A 25,403-nucleotide genomic window follows, 5' to 3' on the forward strand; every position below is an offset into this window, starting at 1 on the left:
AGCAAGGAGAAATACTGTTTTGTGAAACTCTCAGTTCAGTTAAATGTGTGGGTGAGATATAAATATATTTCTTACCTTGGTCGCCCTAAAGAATTCAAGCTTAGGGCTAGGGACACAACCATGCGGAAAGAGGAAGACAGATGCCCTGGGTCAACATGACGAGTTTTAATGACACAGCCAATACCCACAATCACACTTGGCTCTTTAGACAACTTGATCTTTGGGACTAGACTTTGTACAGAGTAAAGGAACACACAGAAGCACATGAGTGACATGGGCAAGACTCCAGCTTCTAGCGAGGGGGCAAGACATCAACATCTCATGATCAAAGTACCTCTTTATTCTTCTCAAATAAAAGCCTTAATTTGCTCTGGCCTCCAAAAGGGCTCTAATCCCAGGCCCCCATTTCTTTTTAAGAGATGTTCTCTTCCTGCAGGGCCAATTGAAACAGAAGCCATCTCACCAGAGCAGCCTTCTTCTGCCCCTCAGTAGTCTCTCATCTCGTTGTGATGTCTACAACCAGGTTTGTGCAGGCAGGGAACACATGAGACAGGGCCGCTTTGGTGGTGCTGGTTTGGGTGTTGTTTCTTCACTGGATTTTGGTGACTGCTTCATGGATGGAGGTGGCCACATAATCTAGATTTTTGGTGGTTAAGCCACACATGTTGATCCGACCACTTGGCAGAAGGTAGATGTGCTTTTCATTGACCAGATATTCAACCTGCTTGGCTGTTGAAAACCAAAAGAGATACATAATCAGGGCCGTAGGAATCCTTTAAGCAATGGAGATTCAGAGATTCCATGACCATTACAGTTTCCTTCTTCCCCCAAGCACAGAGAGAAGCAAAAGAAAAGGGGCTATTTTGTCCAGTCGACACAGTGGGAAATACACTCAATAGATTCTGGAAACTACTCTTTTGAGTTAACTCTCTAATCCCCAGAAAGTTAACACGCACAGCTCCTCTTGATGGGAATTTTCATCTGGGACTACCGCCCAACAACACCTTGCACGTTACATTCACCAGGACACCCTATCAACTCAACCAAAACAACCCACAGACTTACGCACATTCCCTCCATAGGAAAACCTGGTTATGAAGTGCTTCCTTTATCTCTTCCCGTCTTTGCTTAACCCTTAGCACCGAGAGCAACTTCCCTTTGACATCTTCTTTACATTCTACGAGGCCCCAAGATGAGAGGCACTGGATAAATGCGGTGTGTGTGAACCAACAGGGACCTCTCAGACCAGGCCCGCCTCAGGTCTCATCCACACGCTTGCAGGAGGGCTTTCCCGTGAGTTTGCAGAAACACTCATGTATGAAATGGGAAGGGACTGCCTTCCTTTATGCCACAATCTCTAGAGGTTTTTTGCTCTATTGCAAAGCTGTGAGAGAACTTTCGCTGATATTTTTTCTTTTTGGCCAAAGTAGTTAACACCCTTAAGACACCATCAATTTGAGGGAATGGGATAATAATAATTGTAATGGATTGAATGTCTGTGTCCCTCCAAAATTAATATGTTGAAACCCTAACCCTGACTGTGATGGTATCAGAAGGTGGAGCCTTTGGCAAGTAATTAGGTTTAGATGAGGTCATGAGGGTAAGCACGCACGATGGGAGTAGTGCCCTTTTTAGAGGAGATAAGAGAGCTTGCATGAGCCCACACGTTCTGTCTGTCTCTCTTCCCCCAACCCCCAACCATGGAAAGATACAGCAAGAAGACAGCCATTTGCAAGCTAGGAAGAGAGTTCCCACCAGAACCTGATGATGCTGGTACTTTGATCGCAGACTTCCCAGCCTCTAGAACTGTGAGAAGTAAATTTGTGTTATTTAAGCCACCTGGTCTGTGGCATTTTGTTATAGCAGCGCAAGCAGACTAAGACGGTAATAAAATTATAATCATCAAAGGAGCAAACACTATGTGCTAGGCAGTGTTCTAAGCACTTTGTATTAGCTCAGTTAATCTTGACAATAATCTGATCATCCCTATTTTACAGATGTCAGTGACCCTCCCAAGGTCGCACAGCTGGTCAGTGGTGGATCTGGGATTTTAAGGCAGCCGAGGAACTCCTGAGTTTGAGCTCTTAGCCAGGGCTCTATGCTGCCTCTGTACGGAAGTGAAAAACCTGTACTCAGTGCTACCAGTGGGCCCTCCAAACAAAGCCACCTTCAGAAGCAGCCTTGACCAGCGTTAACTGTGTGAATTACAGCCACCTGTGGAGCTAGCGCCTAACCTCGCACACCAACAAAGGCATGGGCACAGCACACTTGTAAAGCCTGTGGCCCAGAGGCAGATGATGTGGTTACAGGACTCCCACCCTGTTTTTTTAAATAGAAATGAAACTTTTCTACTTCTGTCGGGAGGGGAGAATCACCGTTGAGAAGCTAGTAAAAGTTAGGGACTTTTTCCCTAGGAAAAGGCCAATATACACACCCATAATTTTCAAAATATCATTTCAGGGTGAAAGCCCCTTTTTTATAGATAAAATGTAATAAAAGAAGTACTGTAACAGAATTGTAGAAACTAGGTGAGCACGTGGGGTTCACTGTACGATTCCTCCAACTTTTCTGTGCATTTAAAATTTTTCCTAAATGTTGGGATGAAAAAAAATCTGTTTTTAAAAAGGTAAACGGTGCCAAGTTCTAAAAATATAACTTTATTTTATAAACCCAGATCTATTCCCACCACTTTTCAATTCATAATAAAACTAATTTCCTACTCTGGAGAGGGGGACGATATGACTATTTTATGGGAAGATAGCCCCACCTTGTAAACTTTCAGAATATTACTACTAAACACCATTTCTATTACGTTTAAAATCTTAAAAATTGTATAAGGTTGGCTTTCCTTAATCAAATGACTAATTCCCCCTTCCAGAATCGGAGGACACCTATGGCTAACCGAGCTATCCCTTTCCTTTCTTGGGTAGCCTCATTTTACCCCACAGTATTTCAGTGGGTCTACAATATACAATCTCTACCACTTTTCTTATTTATATTTATTTCTTTTGGCTTCTTCTGAGCCCACTTCAAACAGGCATTCTGATAGCCCCGGTTTTAGTACTTCACAGCGCCTCTAATGTTCTACTTACTACCAAAAGGCACACATTTGTCCCCAGAGCCACTCGGACACAAGCTCCGCACACAGGCGAGTGGCCACATCTGTACCATGCGACCAGTGGCTTGGCTTGAGATGCTCAAGATTTACTTATTAAATAGATGAACCCCTATCAACAGAAGGGATGGCCAGTCACTGGTGCGCCTAGCCAAGATCATGCATGGCTGGCTGCCCGCTAGACTTTCATTCGGCTTTTAATTCCAACTACCAATCTAAGTTCTTATTTAGGAAATGAAGAGAGAATTTTGTAACCTCTTTTTGAAGGCAATGCTTGGAGACTAGGAAAGACTTATTAAGAAATAAGGTCCCTAGATAATAATCATATGTAGTATTTATACTTAAGATTAAAGAAAAGCTGAAAGGTACATTTGTAAAAATGTTTCATAAATCAAGGCTCCAAGCTACAAATCCTGTTAACTTTCCAACTGGCTCAGTCAATTCCCAGCCCACAAAACTGAAAATATCTGAGTTATGGGTCAGGAGGGGAGACCACAACAAAGCTCTTCTGAGATTCACGGGGTCCAGGAGATGGATGGAACACAGAGAACACCTAACTTGTTCTGTTCCTAAGTAAGAGCTGACCAACTGGGCGACAAGAACACTGAGAGCAGTGCTGTGTCCGACGGTGAGCATTTGAGGTGGTGGGGCCACTTACGGTTCAACCCGGTGAAGCTGAACATTCCAATCTGCTCCGTGATGTGGTTCCAGGTTCCAGGGGTCTTGAGGGCTTCTAACCGTGCCCTGAGCTCAGATCTCATAGTCAGAATGCGTTCAGCCATTGTCTTCACATTACCTGTCCTGAGTGGGCAGCAATATGAATACCAATCCAGACAGGAGAAATGGTACATGAAAACATATAAAGTTTTAAAATGTAATTTAATCTATAAGCTGAAAACAGGATCACAACCTGCCTATTACGGTATATGGATGGGTGGATAAGGAGACCAGAAGAGACAGACGGAAAGGGCTCTACGTACTGATGGAGTTTATAGCTAGTCTTAGGTATACTGGCTGTAATACCATTTATGTGTGTTGTTTGTTTTTAAGATTTTTTTTGGAGGGGGGTAGATAATTTTAGGTTTATTTATTTTTTAACAGGGGTACTGGGGATTGAATCCAGGACCGTGTGCATGCTAAGTACACGCTCTACCACTGAGCTATACTCTGCCCCCTCCACTTATGTTTTAACTTAGACTTCACCTAGGTGCTGATCGAGGCAGGGTAATATATTTTATCAGGCCTAATTAAGTACAGAGTACAGATTTAGCTACTACACAAAAATTACTCTGCTTAAAAATAAGTTATATATAAATTAGGTAAGAATGAAGAGCCCCAAAATTGATGCACTAACTTGAAGCTGGACAGTCTATTCTACGAGAAATTCCTCCCTGTATTTCCCAACTTTAAGGGGAAGAAGCCTGCGCGGCAGGAGAGTGGGGGAAACTCCCCTTCACTGATTCACCGAGTGCCTCCCTCCCATGTTCCCGGTGTCGTGTTACACACAGGTGAGTAGGTGGCAGCCCTATTTGACAGAAATATCTGACACAGAGATTTAAGCAATTTTGTCCTGCCTCCGCCAAAATAAAGGAAGAGACAGTTCAATGTAGTAGGACAATCGCTGTTCTGCCTCCCCACCCATCGTCCATTGGGCGTTGAGCCCCTTACCATTCCTTAAAGAGCTCAGGGTCAGAGAGGGTGCAGGCCACGATTCGCGCTCCCTGAGCGGGGGGATTGGACCACGTAACTCGCACGATCTTCTCCATCTGGGAAAGGATCCGCAGGATGCTATCCGGTTCTTTTGCAACCACGGTCAGATTCCCCACTCGTTCATCTAAAAAGAGGGATGAGAAATCAGCCTTGAGGCCGTGGTGGGGGCAGGGCTGGGGCGGCTGGGCTGTAACTCAGGAGAGCACTCACTGTAGAGCCCGAAGTTCTTGGAGAAGGACTGGGCACAGAAGAGCTCGAACCCTTCAGACACAAAATAGCGAATGGCCCAGGCGTCTTTCTCCAGGTTGCCAGATGCGAAGCCCTGATAGGCTGAGTCAAAGAAGGGGAACAGAAACCGGCGCTGCGAGGAAGGAGAGCGAGTCAGGGCAGCAAATCCTCCTGGAACCGACCTCAGACACCGGCCTTCCTTCCCCAACTGGCACCTGGAAGGAGCTTCTCACACTGTCTATTCCTCCTACTTCTTTACTTCCTGCATCCATCTCCACTTTACACCTGCTTCTCGGTTCAACTAAATACCAACCAACAAATGTTAACAGCTTCAGTAAGCCTCTTTTTTTTTTTAAGTATATTGTTCTAGAGTGTCACAATGCTGCTTTGCCAACAGGGCACATCTGATCACATCACTCATGACATCAGATTTCCAGGGACTCCCCACTGCCCTCATAATAAAGTCGGATGCCTCGGCACAGGACCTGGCCCCCATTTACCTCTCCAGCCTCATCACTCACACTCCTCTCCTCCCCTGGAACTCTGGCCCATACCAAGAATTACCTTCACTTCCTTAAATGGACCGTGACCTCTGCCGTCGGCTTTTGACCATACTCTTCCCTCTGCAGCGAACATTCCTTCCCTGCCAGCTCCAGCCTGTCCTCATCCTTCAAGTCTCAATGTGGAAACCACCTCTTTCAGGAGCAGAAGGCTTCATCTACTACCACCCCTCCCAACACATACACACACACACACACACACACACACTCCCCAAAGTCTGGGCTATGTGACTCCCTATGACCCCATCAACACAGCTGTCTCACAGTACGTGGCTGTGTCCCCAAACAGGCTGTATGCTCTTTAAGGGCCAGATCACCTCTGCTTTGTTCACTATTGTATCCCCGTGGCACCTGGCACATAATAGTTTCTTAAGAAGCATTCTTTAAACACGTTCATGAAGAACATACACACCTTGAGCTAGAAATTCCAAAGTAGAAAGTTATCCCAAAGAAATAATTAGAAGGATGTTTATTACATCATTGTTCACAGGAGTAAGAAACCTGAGCTCTAAATGGCCATCAATTGATTTAACCAAATCCCTAATGTGATATAATCCATGCACAGAAAACAACGAAACATTTAATGATACGTAAAGGAGTTCAAATGAAAGACAAAATATGTTACAAAACAGTATAGACAAAAAGATCCCATCTTTGTAAAATAACTATATGTGTATGTATAACTATGCTGAAAAAAAAAGAAACAAAGGAAAAAAAAGAGAGAAACCAACATTCTGTATACTGAAATATTAATAGTGGCTTTCTTTGGGTAACAGAATTTACAATTAATATTTATTTTCTTCTTTGGGCTTTTCTCCATTTTCCAGATTCTTCAGTAAATAGATATTATTTCTGAATACATCAAACATTAATACACACTATGTTTAGGAGATGTGCTGAAAAGGCAGTTGTTACCTTCATGACGGAGGCGATCTGCTTCCACTGTTCTGGAGTTGGGTCTGTCCCAGTTGGGTTGTGTGCACAGGCATGGAGGACAAAGATGGAGAACTCTGGAGCTTTCTGAGGAGGAGGAAGCTATGTCAGCTCTGCCACCAGCAAGAATCGGGGACAGAGTCTGGGGTACACAGGGCAGGCATTCCCTCCTATGTGCCATTTCAGAAACCACCATCTGATTTGGGTAGGATGTCCCAGACTTTCTCACTTATCAACTGATCCAAAGACCTTTCCCTGCTCCTCCTGACACCATAGCATTCCTTCTACTTTTTCTTCTAATCACCCACCTCCAGATCATTCAGGAAACCCTGGAGGTCGAGTCCTCTCTTCGCTGCATCCCAGTAGTGATAAGACCGAATGTCTTTAAATCCAGCAGCAGTAAAGACACCGTTATGATTCTCTGCAAGCAAAGGGATAAAACATTACATGTTGCACAAACACAAGGAGACTTAATTAGAAAGGATGCAAATCACCTTCCAGGGTCCTCACAGGCTCAAAGTCTACTAGGCAACACTGAGGTGAGGGGTTAAGGCTGAGAGGAAGGACTGTAACCAGGAACAAGTTCGATGAGTCACAGTCATGCTGCCTTACAGAGGGCCCTCCCTTCTCTGGGAAGGTTCAATATACACTAACATACCCGTTCACCAAGGGTCCTGGGACAAAGTATCCCTAATCTGAAGGTAAGTGTCAGGTTACTCGTGTACTGCCATAATCCACTGCTCAAGCCATTCCCAAATGTCAGGTGATCCAGGGCTGGGTTACATTTTCAGTGTACGCAGTGAGAATCATGAGGATAATTCTCCCCGGCTTCTCTGTTTCTTCTCTTGCTACAGCTACAGGACTCACCCCAGGTTGGTGAGGATACATAGACGGGCGTGTCCTTGTTGTTCGTTCCGTTGTACCATCGAGCTAAGAACTCGGCTCCGATTCGAAGTGCACCTGTTCCCCCCAAAGATTGCACGCCTCCTACCTGCAAGAGAAGAAGCAGTGTCACTGCTTAATTAACGGTGAGGTCAGATATTAGGGAAATACAGTAAGGATAAGCATTTCCTTCTTGTCTGCTCTGTGCTAGACCCTTTAAATGTATTATCCCGACAAAGTCTCAGAACTATACAAAGAAGTATTATTTGCCCATGTTTACAAATGAGGAAGTGAAACACACTGCTCAAAGCTACCAGCTACTGAGCAGTAAGGCCAGGTCTTTCCCTAGGACATCTGGAAGTCCAACTTTTGAGGGAGCATCCCTTTGAAAACGAAGGTAGAGGACACACCTAGGCCACATGGCAGTGTGCCCTGCAGGGCAAACCCATCCGCTTGGCACCCATCCCAAGATGAAAACTGCCCTCCAACAGAAGCCCGTAATCTTGCTAGCTGGCCACCAACATCGATCTACAATGCCCCTTCTCATCACTGTAACGCAGGCTTATTAATCCTTAGAAAAGTTCTAACAAAGGTGATATGCAAATACTTTCCTCTCCTGAAGCTTCTGCTTATCTTAAAATGGCCTCACCTGGGCAATAATAAAAGTCCTATGTTTTATCATTTACAAAATACCCCCGCACATTTTCTTATTTGACCCTCACACAGCCCTGTAAAGTCAGTTCTAGATCTGCAATTTATACATGAGGAAGTTGATTCAGAGAAGTGATTTGCCAAAGGATTCATAGCTGGTAAGCGGCAGAGCTGGGCATAAATCCACATCTTCTCACTCTCAGTGTGGTCACTAGGCTCTGCATCCGTCATTCTGCCTACACATCTTTGATTCTGCCCTTTCAAAATCTAATTAGGTTTCAGCGTAACTCCTTCAGTAGAGAAATGTCAGAAATTACATGTTGCTTAATATGCCAAAAGGAGAAAGAAAGAAAAAGATCACATGAGAAAGTCTAAAAGGAAGTTCACATACCCATCTGATAACAGTGAGACCCTCTGGGGAGGGGCCTAGCAAGTGGGAATAGTGGTCAAAGGGACTTTGGCCTAATCTACAAGTTGTTTGATAAAAATATGAAGAATATATTCAGGTATTATCTGAGATTTGCTGTAAAATAATTTAGCTTTGGCTACAGGATGGGGGAATATACAAGACTGACCAAACACAGATCAGTGTTGAAACTAAGTGATGGATACATGGGGTTTGTTCATTACACTGTTTTATCTTCTTTTGTACATATTTGACATTTTCCACAATAAAAAGGTTAAAAAAAAAAACTTCCTAGATAAAGAAGAAAAGCTTCCAAAATCTCAAAAAAAAACAAAACCTAACATCAATGCTAAAAGATGACAAAGGAAAAAAAGGAAAGAGAGAGACCTCTTTCATGAATATTGATACTAACTTCCCAAATAAACATAAATGAACAGTACACATCCAACAGTACATTTAAAAATAACTCCTTGATCGAGTGAGTCATCCAACAAATGATTGGTAAGAAATATATAAGTGAATCAGTTTTCCTGGGTCTTCCCCATATACAAAGTGTTACTACACTTTATTTGAGTTTCTTCTACTGAAAAAAAAAAAAAAATATATATATATATATATAAAACTCGTCGTGTTGCTAGATAAAGAAAACGATCACCCAAATGCCAAATGATCATCATAACAGATGAGAAAAGTATAGCCATTTCTGATATAAATGCTCAGTAAATGGAGACATCCTGAAAATAACTAAAAACAAAAACAAAAAAATTATTCAGCCATGATGAATAAGTCAGCTTCTAGGTAAAAACTAAATCATGAGCAGAAATCCCCTTTAAGCAAGGAAAAAGGCAATCATACCAACAATCACCACTATTATTCCCCATTGTTCTATTTATATTCAGAGATCTAAGCATCTGTGAAAGAATACCATCTGAAACGTGAATCAGAAACAAAGCTGACAGTCAGGGAAGTGAGGAACTGAGCACGGCTGTCCACTGCAGAGAGGAGCCACGGCAGGGGACTGGGGTGGAAAGGGTCGGTGGGTGTCAGATGTGGTTCTTCAGTGGTCGAAAGTTTTAAAGGTTTGGGCTTCACACTGTGATCTCCCTGGAGTCTTTATGCAAATTGCTACCAAGGTGCTGTAACCCAAATGTGCATTTATCCTCCATGGATTTGTCCATGAACAAGGGGAATCCAGCAAGACTTGGCATGAAGCTATGCCAATAGACAAGCTGTACTCTCAACTTGGCCACACTGCCTGAAGGAATCCTTCCTGGGCTTTAGAACACCCATCCGAGAACACAATTTGCTGATGTGGTGACTTCGGCGTGAGGAGGAGAGCTGGCTAGAAGCTGCTTGTAGCCAAGGCTATGACGCATCGATCTCAGTGCCCCTTTCAATTTACATGGTATCTGGCACATGGTACTAAATAAACATGGGCTGAACTAAACAAAGAAAAAGACGTTTTGAAGGTGAGAGCCACAGAGAAAGCCCAAAATTCCCAGAGGCAACGGTCCAAGCAAGAAACTGGGACGCCATCTCATGGCCCACAAGCCCTCCTAGCTGCAATGGCTCAGTAATTTCAGAAGCTGAAATGTTACCAGGCAGAAGATGAAAACTGGACATTTGGTCTGGATCCTAAGGTCTGAAAATGCAAAAGCAATATGAGGCAATGATAAGTCTAGGAAATAGATCTCTTCAGAATGGTTGATGGTCCTGGCAATGTTAAATCTTGAGAAGAAAAAATCTAAGGGAAGACATGATTACTGTTCATTTTCTTTTATTCATGCCTCACCGCCTTCGAGTTTTGGCTCAAATGTCATTTCTATTTCTACCATGACCACCCTTGTTAAAACTGTATCCATGTTTATTCCCGCCCTCAGCACTCCTAACAGGCCTTCCCCAGCTCTATTTTTGTAGCATTTATCATCTTTTAATATATCATATCATGTTCCTGTTTATTATGTGTATAGTCAGTTTCTCCCCACAAAACTGTAAGCTGGGCAGAGGATTTGGGGTGTTTTGGTCACTGCTGTGCTCCAGCAACTAAAATAGTACCTACCCCTAGTGGTGAGCACTCATGTGCTGATTGAACGAGGAAGTGAATTCAAACATCTGAGAATCTCCCAGGTGCCAGGCTAGGAGCTAAATGCTTAAAAGTTTTGCAAGATAAATAAGGAAGCCATCATCACTGCCCTGGAGGAAGCTATGGTCTTGTGGGAGACATGGGCTTAGGAAATTGGCCACCAGAGTAAACACAGCAAGCACTGCTATTTCAAAGCTATGCACAGTCCTGTGATGACTCAGAGGACTCGAATGACTAGCTCTGCCTGAGACAGCTCAGGATTCAGCATGGAAGTGACCCTCGGTCGGGCCTTGAAGGACTTGCAGGCGGGGAGTCACAGAAGTGAAGGAGGCATTCTGAGCAGAGGGAACAGCTGAGGCAAAGGTGCCACATCACGACAGGGCCTGGTGGGTCTAGAAAACAGCAGGTTCTTAGGATGGTAGGACCCGGGGGGATGGGGACAAGAGTAACTGAAGAACAGCATGAAGCCTGGCTACAAAATATGCTGCATGCCCAGGTCAAAGTCTGGATTTTACCCTATAGATAATGGAGGAGCTACTGTGTGTGTGTGAGAGGGGAAGCTGGTGACATGATCAGCTTTTTTTCTTTTCTGAGGAAGATCATTCTAGCTGCATAGTGCAGAATGTACTAGAACGGGGAAGAGCTACAGGCAAGAGGCTGTTGTAAGAATTCAAATGAGATGATGGTGGGCTGAAATAAGACAGTAGCCTAGGGATGGTGAAGACATCCAGGGAAAGAAGAAGGGCTCAGAGCTCAGTATCAACTGGTACCTAAGGTGACGCAGATGCCAAGATAGTATCCATATAAACCACTACCGAAAAAAAAAGTCTTCAAATATTTACGGACTAGCATGAAGACTGTCATTTAAATTTGTTCTATGATCAAAAACACAACACAGGATGAACTAGACTTAGAAGGAGGGCTCTGTTCCACAAGCAACAGCCCCACGTCTCAGTGTTAAGTGATCAAAACAGGGACCACTGGGCAGAAGCACAAGAACCTACCTGTCCAACATAGTTAATAAGCACATAAGAAATGTACAGCCTTAAAGGAAGAAGCTCCCCAACACAGAATCTCTGTTTTCATTTGTCAACAATGGAATGCCAACTAATTTATCAACAGTGTCTCAGATGATCATCCCTAGTCGCCAAAGTTTCCCACTTTCAAACTTCATCAGGACTCTCCTCTCCCTCTGTGGAAACACTGGATTTTCAGAGCAACTTCCCAATGCCCCCTATAATCTCTAAAGTCTACCACTTCTACCCACGTTCCTTCAGTTCCTTGAGGCAAGTAAGTCACAGTCTCTCATATGAATCCAGACAAAACCCTAATCAAGTTAATTACTTACCTAATCATTGATCTGAGTTCCAAGACCTTTACCCAGAGCCTCCCTGTCCCCAGGCTCCTGATATACATTAAGAACGTGCCTGTGTGCAACCTCCAACTTACCCTGCCATTCTGTTCATGAAGGCATCTGGGTAACAGTAAGTGGGGAACAAATCAATGATTCCAAGATGTGGTCCCTTCCATGCATGAAGGCTGCACTACGACTCTGGCCCAGGGAAGCAATCAGGGCAGTTGGATTAAGTTGCACAATACCTAATCGGACTATTGCAAAAACCTGAGCTCTTCCCCTTCCTATTCATCCAGCCAGGTTTATCTTCTACACTCTTATTGGGTAACTCCTCTGCCCAAGCCTTCAGGGGCCTTCCCCTGCCCTGGCTGCCAAAATCCGCCTGCCTGATCTATCCAACATGTCCCCAGCTCTAATCAGGTATGTCTCTTTACAGCCAAGACTTGCTTACTTCCTACTTCCGTCCCTGGACTCCTATGACTCCAGACAAACACCCCTCCTTTTCCTTCCTCTGTACTTTGTCCTTCTCAACCCTGGCTGTACTTTGGAATCACATGGGGAACTTTTAAAAATATACCCATTAAAGGAAGGGAACTGGGAAGGAAAGGTAGTGAAAGGGCAGGGAAGGGCGGTACCCTCTAAGATTCTGATTAAACAGGTCTGGCATGGGGTCCAGCCATCAGTATGTTTTCAAAAACTCCTGGGTGATACTAAAGTACAGTCAGAGTTGAGAACCAGTGTCCTGGACTCATTCCCCAAGGTTCAGCTCAAGTCCCATGTCCAGTCTTTCCAGTCTCTCTGAATTCCTACAACACTAATGATCTGTTACCACACCACTTCCTGCCACACACAGCCTCTCCAAATGCGTTCTTCTTCCATGTGTCTCTAGTTATACACAGACTATGTACTAGGAAGCACTTGAATGAGAGAAGTTGAGATTAAGACTCAAAGAATCAAATATTAGAACTGGTAGGATCTTCAGAGAACCTCTAGTGGCTCTTGAACTTTTGGGGGTCACAAACTCCTTCAGAACTTCTGATAAAAGCTATAAACCTTCTCTCCAGAAATACACATACACACAGAATTCTGCATTAAAATTTCAGGGGTTTCAGAGGCCCCTTAAATGATCCCCTACGCAAGTGCTTCTTATGGGACCATAAACCATAAACTAGTCTTTTCCTAACACATAGATGAGATGTAGGGGTGAGAGGGGGCAAATGACTTGCCTTTGATCAAAAGCAGTGGCAGAGCTGGGTACAGACCCTGATCTCTTGATCATTCCATTAAATTCCCTTGGCTTGGCATTTCCACTGACTGCTTCACACCCAGCAGCTGAATCTGATCATCTCTTGGGCAAAAGTGAACAACCAAAGAAGCCATGCTTTTGACTGGGACATTGTGCTGTACACCAGAAATTGACACATTATAATTGACTGTACTTCAATCAATTAATTAATTAATCAATCAAGTTTTTATAAAAGAAGCCATGCTTTATACAAAAGCATGTTATTTGCACTATCGGGCTCCTGATGTCACACTACTCAAAACTTTCTTCACTGACCGTTGAATAAACGTTAATACCTAATACTTAAAAACAAAATTTTAACCTCTTCTTACCTTTGTAGTTTCTAAAGAGAAAATCAATTCTCACCCAAAACTCACCCGTTTCTCCTGTAGAGCCGGGCTGTCGTCCCCAAGGGCAAGGCGGGAAGCACAGGACCGGAACTCTGCCAGGCCCAGGATGGGCAGATACTCGTGGTTTAGGCTGCTGTCATTAGCAATCTTCTGTTCCACCTTCCTCACGACTGGCAAAACCCAGGGCTGGCAATCATCCGTGCGATAAGCTGGGACACGGGAAAGACACGTACAACAGAGGAGTCTTAGGCTTTGTCCAAGGAAGAGATTGGAACTTAGAACAGAGAGAGTTTTACCATCTTCCAATCAAAAGCAGAATTGCGAGGGAAATTAAAGTTCATTCACTTACTGACCCCTGCCTTGGTCCAGGCACTGGGCTAGATGTGAGGTGGACAGAAGGACAGACATGGTTCTCATCCTTATGGAAATTATAGCTCTTGTATATGTGACCTCCAAAAAATAGACTGCTAAAATAAAACTTGGACATCACAGAGCCTGATCGAGTGAGAGAGTGCATGCAAAAGCACTCTGCAAATTAAAAATACCTTACAAATGCTATGTCATTACTAGGGCACTGATGTCTCTATAGCCACTGGCCCGGCCATCTCCTTCCTTCTGCATCTCCCCAGGAAAAAAGCGTGGTGCTGCTTCAGGTGAGCGCGCCGCCTTCAAACATAAACACGGAGAGAGAGGCGGGTGGAAGGAGGCCCACCTCCTCCTCCTGTTCTATAAGAACAGAACTGCAACAAATGGCAAGCAAACACGCTGTGACTGAAGATTCCAAAAACTGGTTACACAATCACCCAACAACCAATTTAAACACATCTTTGTCCTTTGTTGTTTTTTGACATCAGCCAGCGTTTACCATTTTGACTCGTACCGCTCACTTCCTCTGCTTCACACTTTTATTGATCTAAGTTTACCTATTTCATAATAATTAATCTTGATTACAGCAAATTTCTAAGCATTTTTTCTATACTATAAGGATTTTTAGTACTCTGACTTGTCCTGGCACTGATCTTTTTTTCCTATACTACCCTATAATCATTTTGAGGATTACAGCTCAAGAGGGCAGCTGCTCTGGCTTGCCTCCAAGCCAATGACTTCTCTGAGTAGGATTCCTAACAGGGGTCGTTTGCTCCTGCTGGAATGCTTAGGCCTCCAATAAGCCTATACTTTGGCAAGTGATTGTGAAACTGAAAATTTTTAAGTCATTCTTTATCTTGTTGATTTCTAGCCAACATTAATCCTTGACTTTTTTTTAATCATTTTTTAGGGTAGTTGATATTGTTTACTGAACAACACATGTTGACTGTAGAAAATTTAGAAAAGCCCAGAAAGAAAATAATAAACATGATGATTAACATGTAATCCCAGCACTCAGAAATAAGGAATATGAAAATTTTGGTGTACAACCTTTGAGCTTTATTTTACATGAATACACTCTTTTACAAAATATGTATCATTTTGTATATAGAATTTTCAACATGCTTTTTCCCTCTTCTTAAATATATATTACATAGCTAATGATGATGAAAGATACTCATATCTGTGCATAAGATCTTTGTTCTTTTTTTAGAGCTGCATAACTGATAAATGTAACCATAATTTTGCCAGTCTCCTGTTGATGGACATTTGAGTTGGTTCTAATCTTCAGCTATTAGAAAACAATACTTCAGTGAACCTTGTATATATATCATCTTACATGTACATAAATACAGCTGCAAGATGCAGAGTTGAAAATGAAGAGTGGGCTGAAAAGTGTGTGTATTTGTAGTGTGTTGTTATTTTTGAGGGTATACATTAGTTTATCACTTAAAAAATTTTTTTTTCTTATTTTTTGCTTTTTATTTTCGGGGGAAGGTAATTAGGTTTACTTACTTATTTATTCTTAGAGGAAGTACTGAGGATGGAACCCAGGACCTTGTGTATGCTAAGCATGTGCTCTACCACTGAGCTATACCCTCCCTCCTTAGTTTATTACTTTTAACTGATTTTCATTTAACAACATGTGGTTGTTCCACAAATATGGTTAAAATAACTGACTAGAAGAATACTGGTGGCAATTAAGGAAAAGTTTAAAGAATGTGTTCCCTTTAAATGCAAATATATTATTTTTAAGTATACCTAGTGTATTTGTAGTTTTGACAGATATATCCACATTGGCTTTTTTTTAAACAGAGATTTTATCAGTTGATGTTCCTACCATCAATGTGTAAGAGTGTCTGCTTCCCCACAGGCTCATCCACTGAGCAAATTTTTGCCAACTTGAGAGTGCAAATGCTATCTCAGGGTAGTATAAATTTACATTTCTCTTATGGTGGATGCAAATGGGTATTTTTCATATATATGAGCCATTTACAATATAATTTTAGTGGCTAGACACTACTCCTTTCTCTGCATAATTTATTAACTATTTGTGTTACTTTTGATTATTTGCTAATATAAGCATTGTAATGAATGTTCTTATACCTTTACACATATTCACGAGTGCTTCCGTAGGAAAAACTTCTAGATGTAAATTACTAAGTTAAAAGTTAGACAACAAATAAGGCTATAAGATCATTTTGCATCTGTCTTCTATCAATTAACCACCCCTCAGGAATGTGTCATCTGCAAATCTGATAAGCATTATCAAACTAGTAATAAAAATGTGGACAGACCTCCAGACTGACACAGCCACTAACCAACCACCAGTCTCTAAGTAGGTGAATCTGACTCACAAAACTGTGACACCATCAATTAGACCCCCTGGTCCACCAAACTAACTCCTATTTGGTGGTATTTGGTCTGGTTTTTCAAAGAGATACCAAAATAACTACTTTCAAGTAATCACTGTCCCTGAAGTAGATCACCCCATCTATGATCACAATGCTACCACTGTTCAAGACATTCTTGGAATTCTTCTCTTGGAATTGTTTTTAGAGGCAACATCTCATTATTTTTAATATCCTCAATGGTGCCAAATATCTGTCCTTTGAAAGTAAATTTAATTTTTGGAAATGGTACTTGCATCATGTCCATCAAAGTAGGTGGGTGAATGGACTGGATAATATTAATGGAGAACAATTATAAAAGGATGTGAGCAATACAGTATATATATGTATACATATCAAACTACATGGAGGGGATACCATTTAGATGTACAAGAATATGCGCGTTCATAGAGAAACCAGTTCTTATGCTTCACATCTGTGTTTGGATATTGTACATATTATACAACTATGCTGTATATATTATATTTATATGTCATTTGTAAATCATGTACTATAAACAGAATATGAAAGATAAAGAAAAAGCCATAGTACCACTATTCTTACCAGTAATGTATACTCCATGCAACTCCAAAAAATCCTGTAATATAACTGGCAGCAGGGAAGCATTGTGTCTGTACTGTGACAAAAGAGAAACTGGCGAATTTACGCCTTTGCTTCCTTCTTCACTGCCCAGTTTCCCTCAAGTTCAGTTCTAGATTTACTCCCAATGCCTTGTCTAACTGCCCTGATGATGCAGAACTGTGGGTTCCTCTTGGGTGACTGAAGCACTGAGGTCAAGCATTATCAACAAGCACTATGCCTGCTCTCCTAGGGGATTTTACTCCTGTTTGTTGACCCATGAGTTTCTCATTCTTTCATTTTCTCACTCATTTGATAGTGACTTACTGAATCCACCACGAACCAGACACTGGCCAGAAGTAGCTACTCAGAGATGGATAAGATAAAAACAGGTATCGTCTGCCTTCTCTCCAGGAAACATAGAGACATAGAGCCCTTCATTCTCCAGTGAGGTATCCATGAAGATTTTACAGAGGATGCAAGTATGAAAAATAAAGACGAATTTAAAAGACAGACAAGGAAAGAAGGACATTCTAGGCAGAAGGAACACTTGTGCAAGGTCCCAGAGGTTTGGAGAGATGAGGTTTTTGAGGATCTGCATTTTCATGGCTCAGATGTAAAATCCAAGGAGGAACAGGAAGGAGTGGCCCAGGGAGTCTTGGAGTCTCTTCTAAGAAACTTTGTTTCAATGGGGAAACCACTGAAAGCATTTAAGCAGGAGAGTGACATGGACAGCTATGCAGGAGTGACATGATGGAAAATAAACTGGAAGGAGGAGAAAGGCAGGCGATTAAGTAGGGAGGCTACTGCAGAAATCCACAAAGGAAATGACGAAGTCTTGAATTAAGGCAGCAACAGCAGCAATAAACAAAAGGGGAGATATTCAAAATAAATTTCTGAGGTAAAACAGACAGAACCCAATCACCGATTAAATAGACATGGGATCGATGAAAGAGTCACCAATGACTCCAAAGTCTCTCTCTAGTCTGTATGCAGATAACCAAGGTATAGAACATAAATGTCAGAAAAAAGAAAAGATTGAGGGGAGGGTGGAAATGGTGAGTTGTTTTAAACATGTTGAATTTGAGGTGATTGTACAATGTGTCCAACAAACTGTATCGTATGGGTCTGGTGTACAGGGAAGAAGTCCAGGACGGAAAGAAAGAGTTCATAATTATAGATACTGATGTAGCTGAAGCCAAGGGAATAACAAGGATTTACTGAATACTAAGTACATACAGGGCACTGTACTAAATACTTTACATTTTCTTTTAACTCTCATTTAACTCTTAGAACAACTCAGAAAATAGATATTATGATCACTATTTTAGAGATCTGGAAACTGAAGACCAGAAAAATTTGCCCAAGATCACAAGGATCGTTAAGAGCTAGGCCGTCATACTGTTAAGTGCATGGACCCCTGAGCTTTTTCTAAAGAGCAAGGGATGTCTAGGGAAAGCCTGAAGCCAGTAGGCCACAGAGGACTGGCTGTGTGAGGGGCCTTTCTGTCAGCACCCTCCCCAGCTCCATTCCCCACCACCCTTCTCCCTGAGGATGAGCTCTTTTAGAGGAGTCACACAAGTGTCAGGTGAGCCCAGCAGTCTCGATTTCCAGAAGAAAAGAAACAAAGAACATGGAGAATTAGATGACCAAACCATCACCCTCCTCCTCTTCCTCCTAAGATTTCTACTTCCCTCATCCCTCCTCACCCAAGAGCCAATGCAGGTATGCCTCAAGACCATCCTCCAACTTGGGTCCTGCGGAGGGGGCTGGGGGCACTCAGGAACACCTGACACGGCACATCTCTCCCACAATTTTATTTGAAGATGCTAGAAACCCGAATTAAAAACAACAAATATCAAAGCAAGTAATTTATCTGGAACAAAAGCAAGCTAAGTTTACATCATAAACAGACTGGAGTCCACAAAGACATGTCCTGCTTCAGGCTTCATCAGGCTGCGCCCATGTCTCCCCTGCCCTTAAAGCCTCTTGTCTGAAACTATGAGAAGCACTAAGTCAACTTGGAGAGTGTCATATTTAACAGTGGAAAATGTGGTGCTCTGCTCTGTTTAACTATATGGAAATTACACAAATAGTAACAGCAAGAAGAAACTCTCTGGGGAAACTATCTGCAAGTAGGAACTAGCTAACAAGATTATAGTTGCAGTTTATTCTAAATGTCCAGTATCATCAGAACTTGAGCTGGATAACTTCCATTAGGCTTTATCTTAACTAGGAAAAAGAAAAGAAGTATCTTTCTCAAAGTCAGAGATTAATTACATTTCCTTCACAAAGGATATAATCTAGGATGCGTATAAATAGAGCTAGGACATAGAAAAGCTGGAAAGAGACCTCTTACTCTATTATTCTTTAATGAGACCCTTAACGGAGCACCTGCCATCCACAAAAAAGATGGGTCACAGTGATCATCAAAAATAACATTTATATACATAAAATAAATAAACAAGTTTCTACTGTATAGCACAGGGAACTATATTCAATATCTTGTAGTAACCTATAATGGAAAAGAATATGAAAAGGAATATATGTATGTATACATATGATTGAAACATTATGCTGTACACCAGAAACTGACACAACATTGTAAACTGACTACTTAAATAAAATAAATAAATAACATATAACACTTTTCGTTTATAAGTTACACTTTACACATAATTTTTCATTTAATTCTCAGTCAATTGATGAGGCTAATAACATTATTATCCTATACCACAGTCGTGTAATATGCTAGTGAATCTTAGAGTAGAATTACAGAGAGAGGTCATTCAGTCCCGGCCCCTCATTTAACAGACTAAGTCCGGGGATGTTAAATAACACTCCCAAGGTCACATCACTGAACTGCAGGCCTGGGCCTGTACTCCGGTCTCCTGGCTGTTCCCACTACAGTGCACTAGCTCCCTGTGAGTACCTGAAGGTGCCCCAAATAGAGGAAGGGCAGAGACCCAGGGACGTGAGAGACGTAGCCTGGAATCCCAATCCCAACTCCACACACAGCCATATGACCTGGGCCAAAATGCTTCATCAATTTGGGCTTCAGCTTCCTTACCTCAAAAACAGTAACAGTAATAAACAACTCCATTTAATGCTTACAACGTTGTAAGCATTAAATGCAATTATATGCATAAATAATTTGCTCTTAGTAATGAGAGGGAGTTCCTAGGTTCCTGGATAACATCACAAAGGCAGTGAGCTGCAGACTATGCTTCTGAGCCAATCACCTCTGGCCTGGGATGGCAGGGTGCTTTTTCTCTGCATGAGCAATTTACTTCTAACCAATGTCAGAAATTATTTCACCTTGTAGCTCTTGAGCTGAAAAATTTTATCCAACATCTTTTATGCAACATACCCAAAGAAATGCCAAAGCAACAACAGTAATGGCTGATACTTACATAACTCCTACTTATGTACCAGACATTGTCTAAGCACTTTAAATACATTTAATCCTCATTAAAACCCTGTAAAATAGTTCAAAGGTAACTGAGCCAATAAAGTATGAAGTTTTAAAAAGATGTATTTAGATTAAGATCAATATTAGTTCTTCACGATATATTGGCTCTAAAGAAATACTTGAGAGGTTTTGGATTGGATTTAAATTAAGAGCTTGAATAGTGACCATTCCAATTCAATTTAGGGCACTCCTTCAATATTACTCGCACTCTGCTGCCTACTAAAAACATCACTTTTCCTCTGTGGGTGAAACTATATAAAATTGACTTTTTTAAAGCTTTATTATGGGAAATTTCAAACATACAAAAGATATGAGAATAATGTAACGGGTGCCCATGTACCCATGAACCTGCTTCAATAAACCATCACTTTTTTTAATGGCTTTTTCTCACCCCTCCCCCATACTCCTTGGTGAAGACTTTTTTGAACAGGTCCTATGTATAGACACTGTCCTTTTGGGACACCTGATACTCCTTCTCACCACTGCTTCTCCGCTACAAAACAGTTCGATTTTCTCTTTCCAGAATTTCTAGTCCTTTTGCTGGGAAATCTGTTCCCAGCAAAATCTGAACATCATCCTACTTATTCTCTTCTTCTTGGCTGATCTTTGTGTGTTGTCAAGTGTGTGTGGGGCTTCAAACATCCAAATGGCATTGATAGAAATAAAAAATTCACCGGGGAAGATTAAGATTAGAGTTAAAGTAAGTTCAGAGGCACTTCAGTCTAAATATATTTCTTGGCAGTAGAGGAAACTGAGGCCCATGCTCTGAACTGTCCAAGGTCCAAGAAACACAAGCAAGAAATGAAGACAAGGACGTGTGGAAAGTAAGCTTCTACTGTCCATATTCTTCCACTCTTTCACCATCTGTACGCATTCCCACATCTGAGGCCAGAGCATTCTTCCCAAATCCCTCCTGAGCATTAACCTGTCTCAGAAGCATTTTAGATCTCTATTATATAACACCAGCTGATTTTAATCTCCTTGGGGGCCAAAGCCACACCTCAGTCTTCCCCCACAAGGCTTAGTAAAGTACCTGATTGAAACCTTTTAGTCATTCAAATATTTACTGACCCAGTCCAGAGCTCCCTAGGACTAAGAGTTCTCCTTTATCCATTCTCCAGCAACCAGGACTCCAAGCCTGTCAGGCTTCCTATTTTCCTCCCTCTCCTTTCAATCTGTGGCCGCCCCATTTCTTAAGACGCGAAAGGATGCAGTATATAGAACACACAATGAATCAGAAAAACTGAGTCTGTGTCTTTACTGCTACACCTATTCTGTGAGTACACAAATACATCTCCCTTTTCCAGGGACTCCATAAGCCCATCTGTAAAATGGGCAGGCTGAAAGTCCCGTAGATCTTGCCTCCTCTCCGCCAGAGCCAAGATGGGCCATGGGCCCCTCATACAGTCCCCACAGCCCAGTGAGGTACGCTCCATTCCCAGACTGCTCACACTCTTGGGCACTGCATCCTTACCTCCCACTCCCAGGTTGACCTTGCGGGGGTCTGGATCCTCCCGGAAGTCAGCAGTGAGCTTAAAGACAAGGACGGGCTGGGCCTGAGGAACCTCAGCAAAGACTGATGGAGGCGCCATAGCGAGAGAGCAGAAGCCAGTCAAGAGCTTCCACCCTGTGCCTGGAGCCACTCGGTCCGGTTCAACCGCGGCGACTGGAGGAGACTCTCACCTTCACCTAGCCGGCGGGGCGGGCCGTGGCCTCCAATGGCCGAGCCGCGTCCGGAGCTTGGCAACGTGATTAACCAATCGCGAGCTTCTGACGCACAAAGGCCAGGAGGGAGGGGATGATACTAGCCAATCAAAGAAGAGAATCTTATCTGAGGCCAGAAATGATGCAACCAATGCAATGTACGCCGGCTGAGATGGGGCGGGGCCACGGTTGATTGGCAGAGCATGCTCCTATCGCTGAGGCCGTTGTTCTTTGGACCTCCCGACGCTGAGGGGAGGAGCCGAGCGGCCGGCGTTTGCGAGAGGAGGCCTCCTCGACCTTCAAAGGCCGAGACCAGCGGGAGGTGAGTGGCGGGAATTCCGGAGGACCGCCTTCCGATACCTGCGGAGCTTGCGTTCTCGCTGCCAGGCCCGGGAGTGCGCACGTGCCTGACCCAGCCTGACCTGGCTCAGGCTGGCAGCCAGACCCGGCGCCTGCGCTCGGGACGTTAGTCCTTGGTCAGGACATGCAGCTCCGGAGCCCGCGCGCGCGACCTTGACCATCTCGGCCGGCTGTTTTCCTCAGAAATGTGGGTGGGCCGCCCGCCTTAGTCTCAGACAGGGGTATCCTACTGAAAGAAGGAGCGTGCCGGAATCCCTTTCTGCCGCTTACAGTTGGAGATTTTTGCTCGCCTTTCCTTACCGAGAGGGCTTGGTCCTCAAGGACCTTCCAGATCTGGGCGCGGCCTCCCCCGCCAGCTTTTCTCCCACACAGTCAGCCAGATCTTGCTGTCGTCAGCTGGCCGGTACCCAAACTATCTCTTCTTTTAGTCAGGCTGTTCCTTCCCCCTGATTATTCCTTCCTCCCCGGCCCCCCTCTCCACCTGTTGACCTTCAAGATCCAGAGCAAGTGCCTCCTCCATAGAGCTTTGCCTTAACCCTCACTCTAGTCAAAATCCATCTTATTCCTGTGCTTCTGTACCTTGTTAGCAATGTCACAATTTTAGAAAATACCCAGTTGGGGAGGGGGTGATTTAAAAAAAAAAAGAAAATACCCAGTTAAGAACCTAGCTCTGGGGCCAGACTGCCTAGGTTAGATTCTAGTTCTGCCACTTACTAACTTGGGTGGGTGTCAGCAAGTTGCTTAACCTCTGTTCCTGCTCCATTAAGTGGAGATAATAGTACTTTCCTTCGGGTGGTTGTGGGGATTATGTGAGTTAATGCATACAGTGTTAAGTTGCATACGGTAGGCACTCCCTAAATGTTAGCTATTGTCACCATTGCACATCTGCCACACCTCTTGTAGATGGTAAGCTGCTTTTGGCTAGAAATCTCACCCTGTATTAGTCTCCCTCAGTTTCTTGCACTTAGTATTCAGTAAATGGTAGAAGGAGGAGTCAATTCTCTTGGTTTTGCAGGAAAACAGCAACAACAACACTACCTCAGCCTCTTCATTGGATAATACAGCAAATCTCAAAATGAATTTTTCATTTGAAGTAATAAACATAAGCCAGAAGACCTTTGTGCAACACCTACCAACCTTTGTATCATCTGCTGCTTTTCAGAAACTTAGCCTCTGGTTTTAAAGATAACTGTCCACAGTGTTTCATTAACAACCCTTTCCTCTAAGATTGCCAGTTCAACACTGAAGGTGAAATGACGATGAACTTCCCATAAGCAGAGGCCAAGGGCAACTGCTGAGTGGGATGTTCTATAGCCCAGTCTTCCCAGAGTTTGATTAAAAGTATGATTTTCACAGCGTTGGCCAGCAATATCATGGTCACTCCTTACGTCATTCCCTGGAGGAAAAACAACCATAGGTTACCTAAACATTATCAACTTAGCTAGGTCTAAATAAATATTTATTGGCAACCTAAGCAGCAACCAAGTGCTGACAGGGACAAAAAAGTACCATATGCGGTTTTTCTTCATGTTTCCGTAATATCTTCTGAATTTTAGAAAAGAGTAAACATTTACTGGGTATTAAGAGAGGGGACTCTCTATTATGTGGGATCCAGGCCTCAAACTTTTTTCCTCTGGAATATAAATTTCTCGGAGATTACTAAGTTCAGTCAGTGCCCTTTTGTCTTGAGCCCTGCAGGCCGCCCCTCTAAGCAAGTGCCTGTCTTGAAGTAAACAAAATGCTTTCCAGGCCACCGCTAATTTTAACGCTTTGACTTAGAGTGGACACAACACTGCCTCCTGTGCAATGGATAATACAAGCAAAAGATTCTTGAGAGGCAAACATTACCCCCAAGTACTGCCCAGACAAGTAGGCAGCCAGTTAAAGTGAGTGTCCAGGGAAGGGCAGTGATGGTCAAAAGAAAGGGGCAAGTATTCCCCCTGCCTCCTGACTTCATCATGACTGTTCAAAGGACTTCTGTCCCTACCATCTCCCTTCTGCCTTTTTTTTCTTCTTTTTTCTTCAAGAGAATTGGAAGAAGGGAACTGGGAACCACGCAGCAACAGCTTGACTGGGAATGAATTCCTTTAGAATAAACTCTCTTGGAAATCTGAAGCCTTCGGGGCTAGGCAGCCCTGCCCCACAGCATAAGAGGCAGACCAGGGCAGCAGTGGGGACTGTGTGAACCTCTGAGCAAATCCACACCTGCTTATTGTACTTCATCTTGCCCATGATACCCAGAAGGTCTACACTTAGCAACAAGTCAAGGGAAGGAGCAGTTTATCACCCTTTAAACTCAAGCGCAAAGTGCTTTGGAATGGTTGTATTTGGTCATATGCTGTCACCAAGGGTAGGTTATTATTTGGAAGCTGAGTTGTGTGCTGAACAAATGTTTCTTTAAAAACCAAAGCTGTAAGAAGAAATCTATCAGGAGTCACTGTGTGGCTAAACAGTGGGCAGTAAGATAAGCGTAAAGCCCCTAAGATGGTGCTGTTCTCTCATTGTATTGAATTTACTCTTGCTAATCTGATCACTTACCAACCTCTCCCTTCAAATTTACTAGCTTGTTTCCTGGGTGTGCCTTGGTGGAACCATCTCCCCTTGCGTCTCTGCCCTCACTTCTCTCCTCTCTCCCTTATGTATGACTCCTCTCCACACTCACACACATGGACTGGACCAACTGAGGATCTCTTGCTGTCTCCTATTTCATAGAAGGGCACGTCCAGTGAGGCCTCAGGCAGATAGGGTCTAATGTTTGTTCCAAACTGGGGACCCACAATGGGCAGAACTTTTTTTTAAAGCTGCTAAGACCTTTGTATAACAGAGATATCAACAGAACTGACAACTATTGATGGTTTCATCTACCTGTGAATGTAATTAAATTCTAGGGCACCATTTAGAAATTCTTGTGCTATATAATTTTTGTACTTCACTTAAGAAGCAGTAGGGGGAGGCTATAGCTCAGTGATAGAGTG

General features: G+C 43.0%; 1 protein-coding gene and 1 long non-coding RNA gene across 2 annotated transcripts; one reads left to right on the forward strand and one right to left on the reverse strand.

Annotated features, from left to right (window-relative positions):
* Positions 1 to 319: 319 nt before the first annotated feature.
* Positions 320 to 22,085, reverse strand: GOT1 (glutamic-oxaloacetic transaminase 1). Its single transcript, XM_006210535.4, has 9 exons — positions 21,839 to 22,085; positions 13,585 to 13,766; positions 7,414 to 7,537; positions 6,855 to 6,967; positions 6,529 to 6,633; positions 5,036 to 5,186; positions 4,784 to 4,949; positions 3,774 to 3,916; positions 320 to 729 (listed from the first exon to the last, which is right to left on the reverse strand). The coding sequence occupies exons 1-9, from the start codon at positions 21,954 to 21,956 to the stop codon at positions 590 to 592; spliced, it is 1,242 nt and encodes a 413-aa protein (XP_006210597.1). The 5' UTR covers positions 21,957 to 22,085; the 3' UTR covers positions 320 to 589.
* On the forward strand, positions 22,048 to 23,785 carry LOC140699383 (uncharacterized). Its single transcript, XR_012077536.1, has 2 exons — positions 22,048 to 22,390; positions 23,444 to 23,785. It is a non-coding gene; the product is annotated as an uncharacterized lncRNA (long non-coding RNA).
* Positions 23,786 to 25,403: the final 1,618 nt, after the last annotated feature.

This window comes from Vicugna pacos, chromosome 11 (assembly GCF_048564905.1).
Source record: "Vicugna pacos chromosome 11, VicPac4, whole genome shotgun sequence".
Taxonomy (NCBI): Eukaryota; Metazoa; Chordata; class Mammalia; order Artiodactyla; family Camelidae; genus Vicugna; species Vicugna pacos.

Coding starts and splice junctions, on each gene's coding strand:
- GOT1 (XM_006210535.4), bottom strand. CDS start 21,956: ATGGCGCCTCCATCAGTCTTTGCTGAGGTTCCTCAGGCCCAGCCCGTC. Junction 5,187..6,528: donor AGATCGCCTCCGTCATGAAG/GTAACAACTGCC, acceptor CCTTCCTCGCAG/CGCCGGTTTCTGTTCCCCTT. Junction 4,950..5,035: donor CAAGAACTTCGGGCTCTACA/GTGAGTGCTCTC, acceptor CCCTCTTTTTAG/ATGAACGAGTGGGGAATCTG.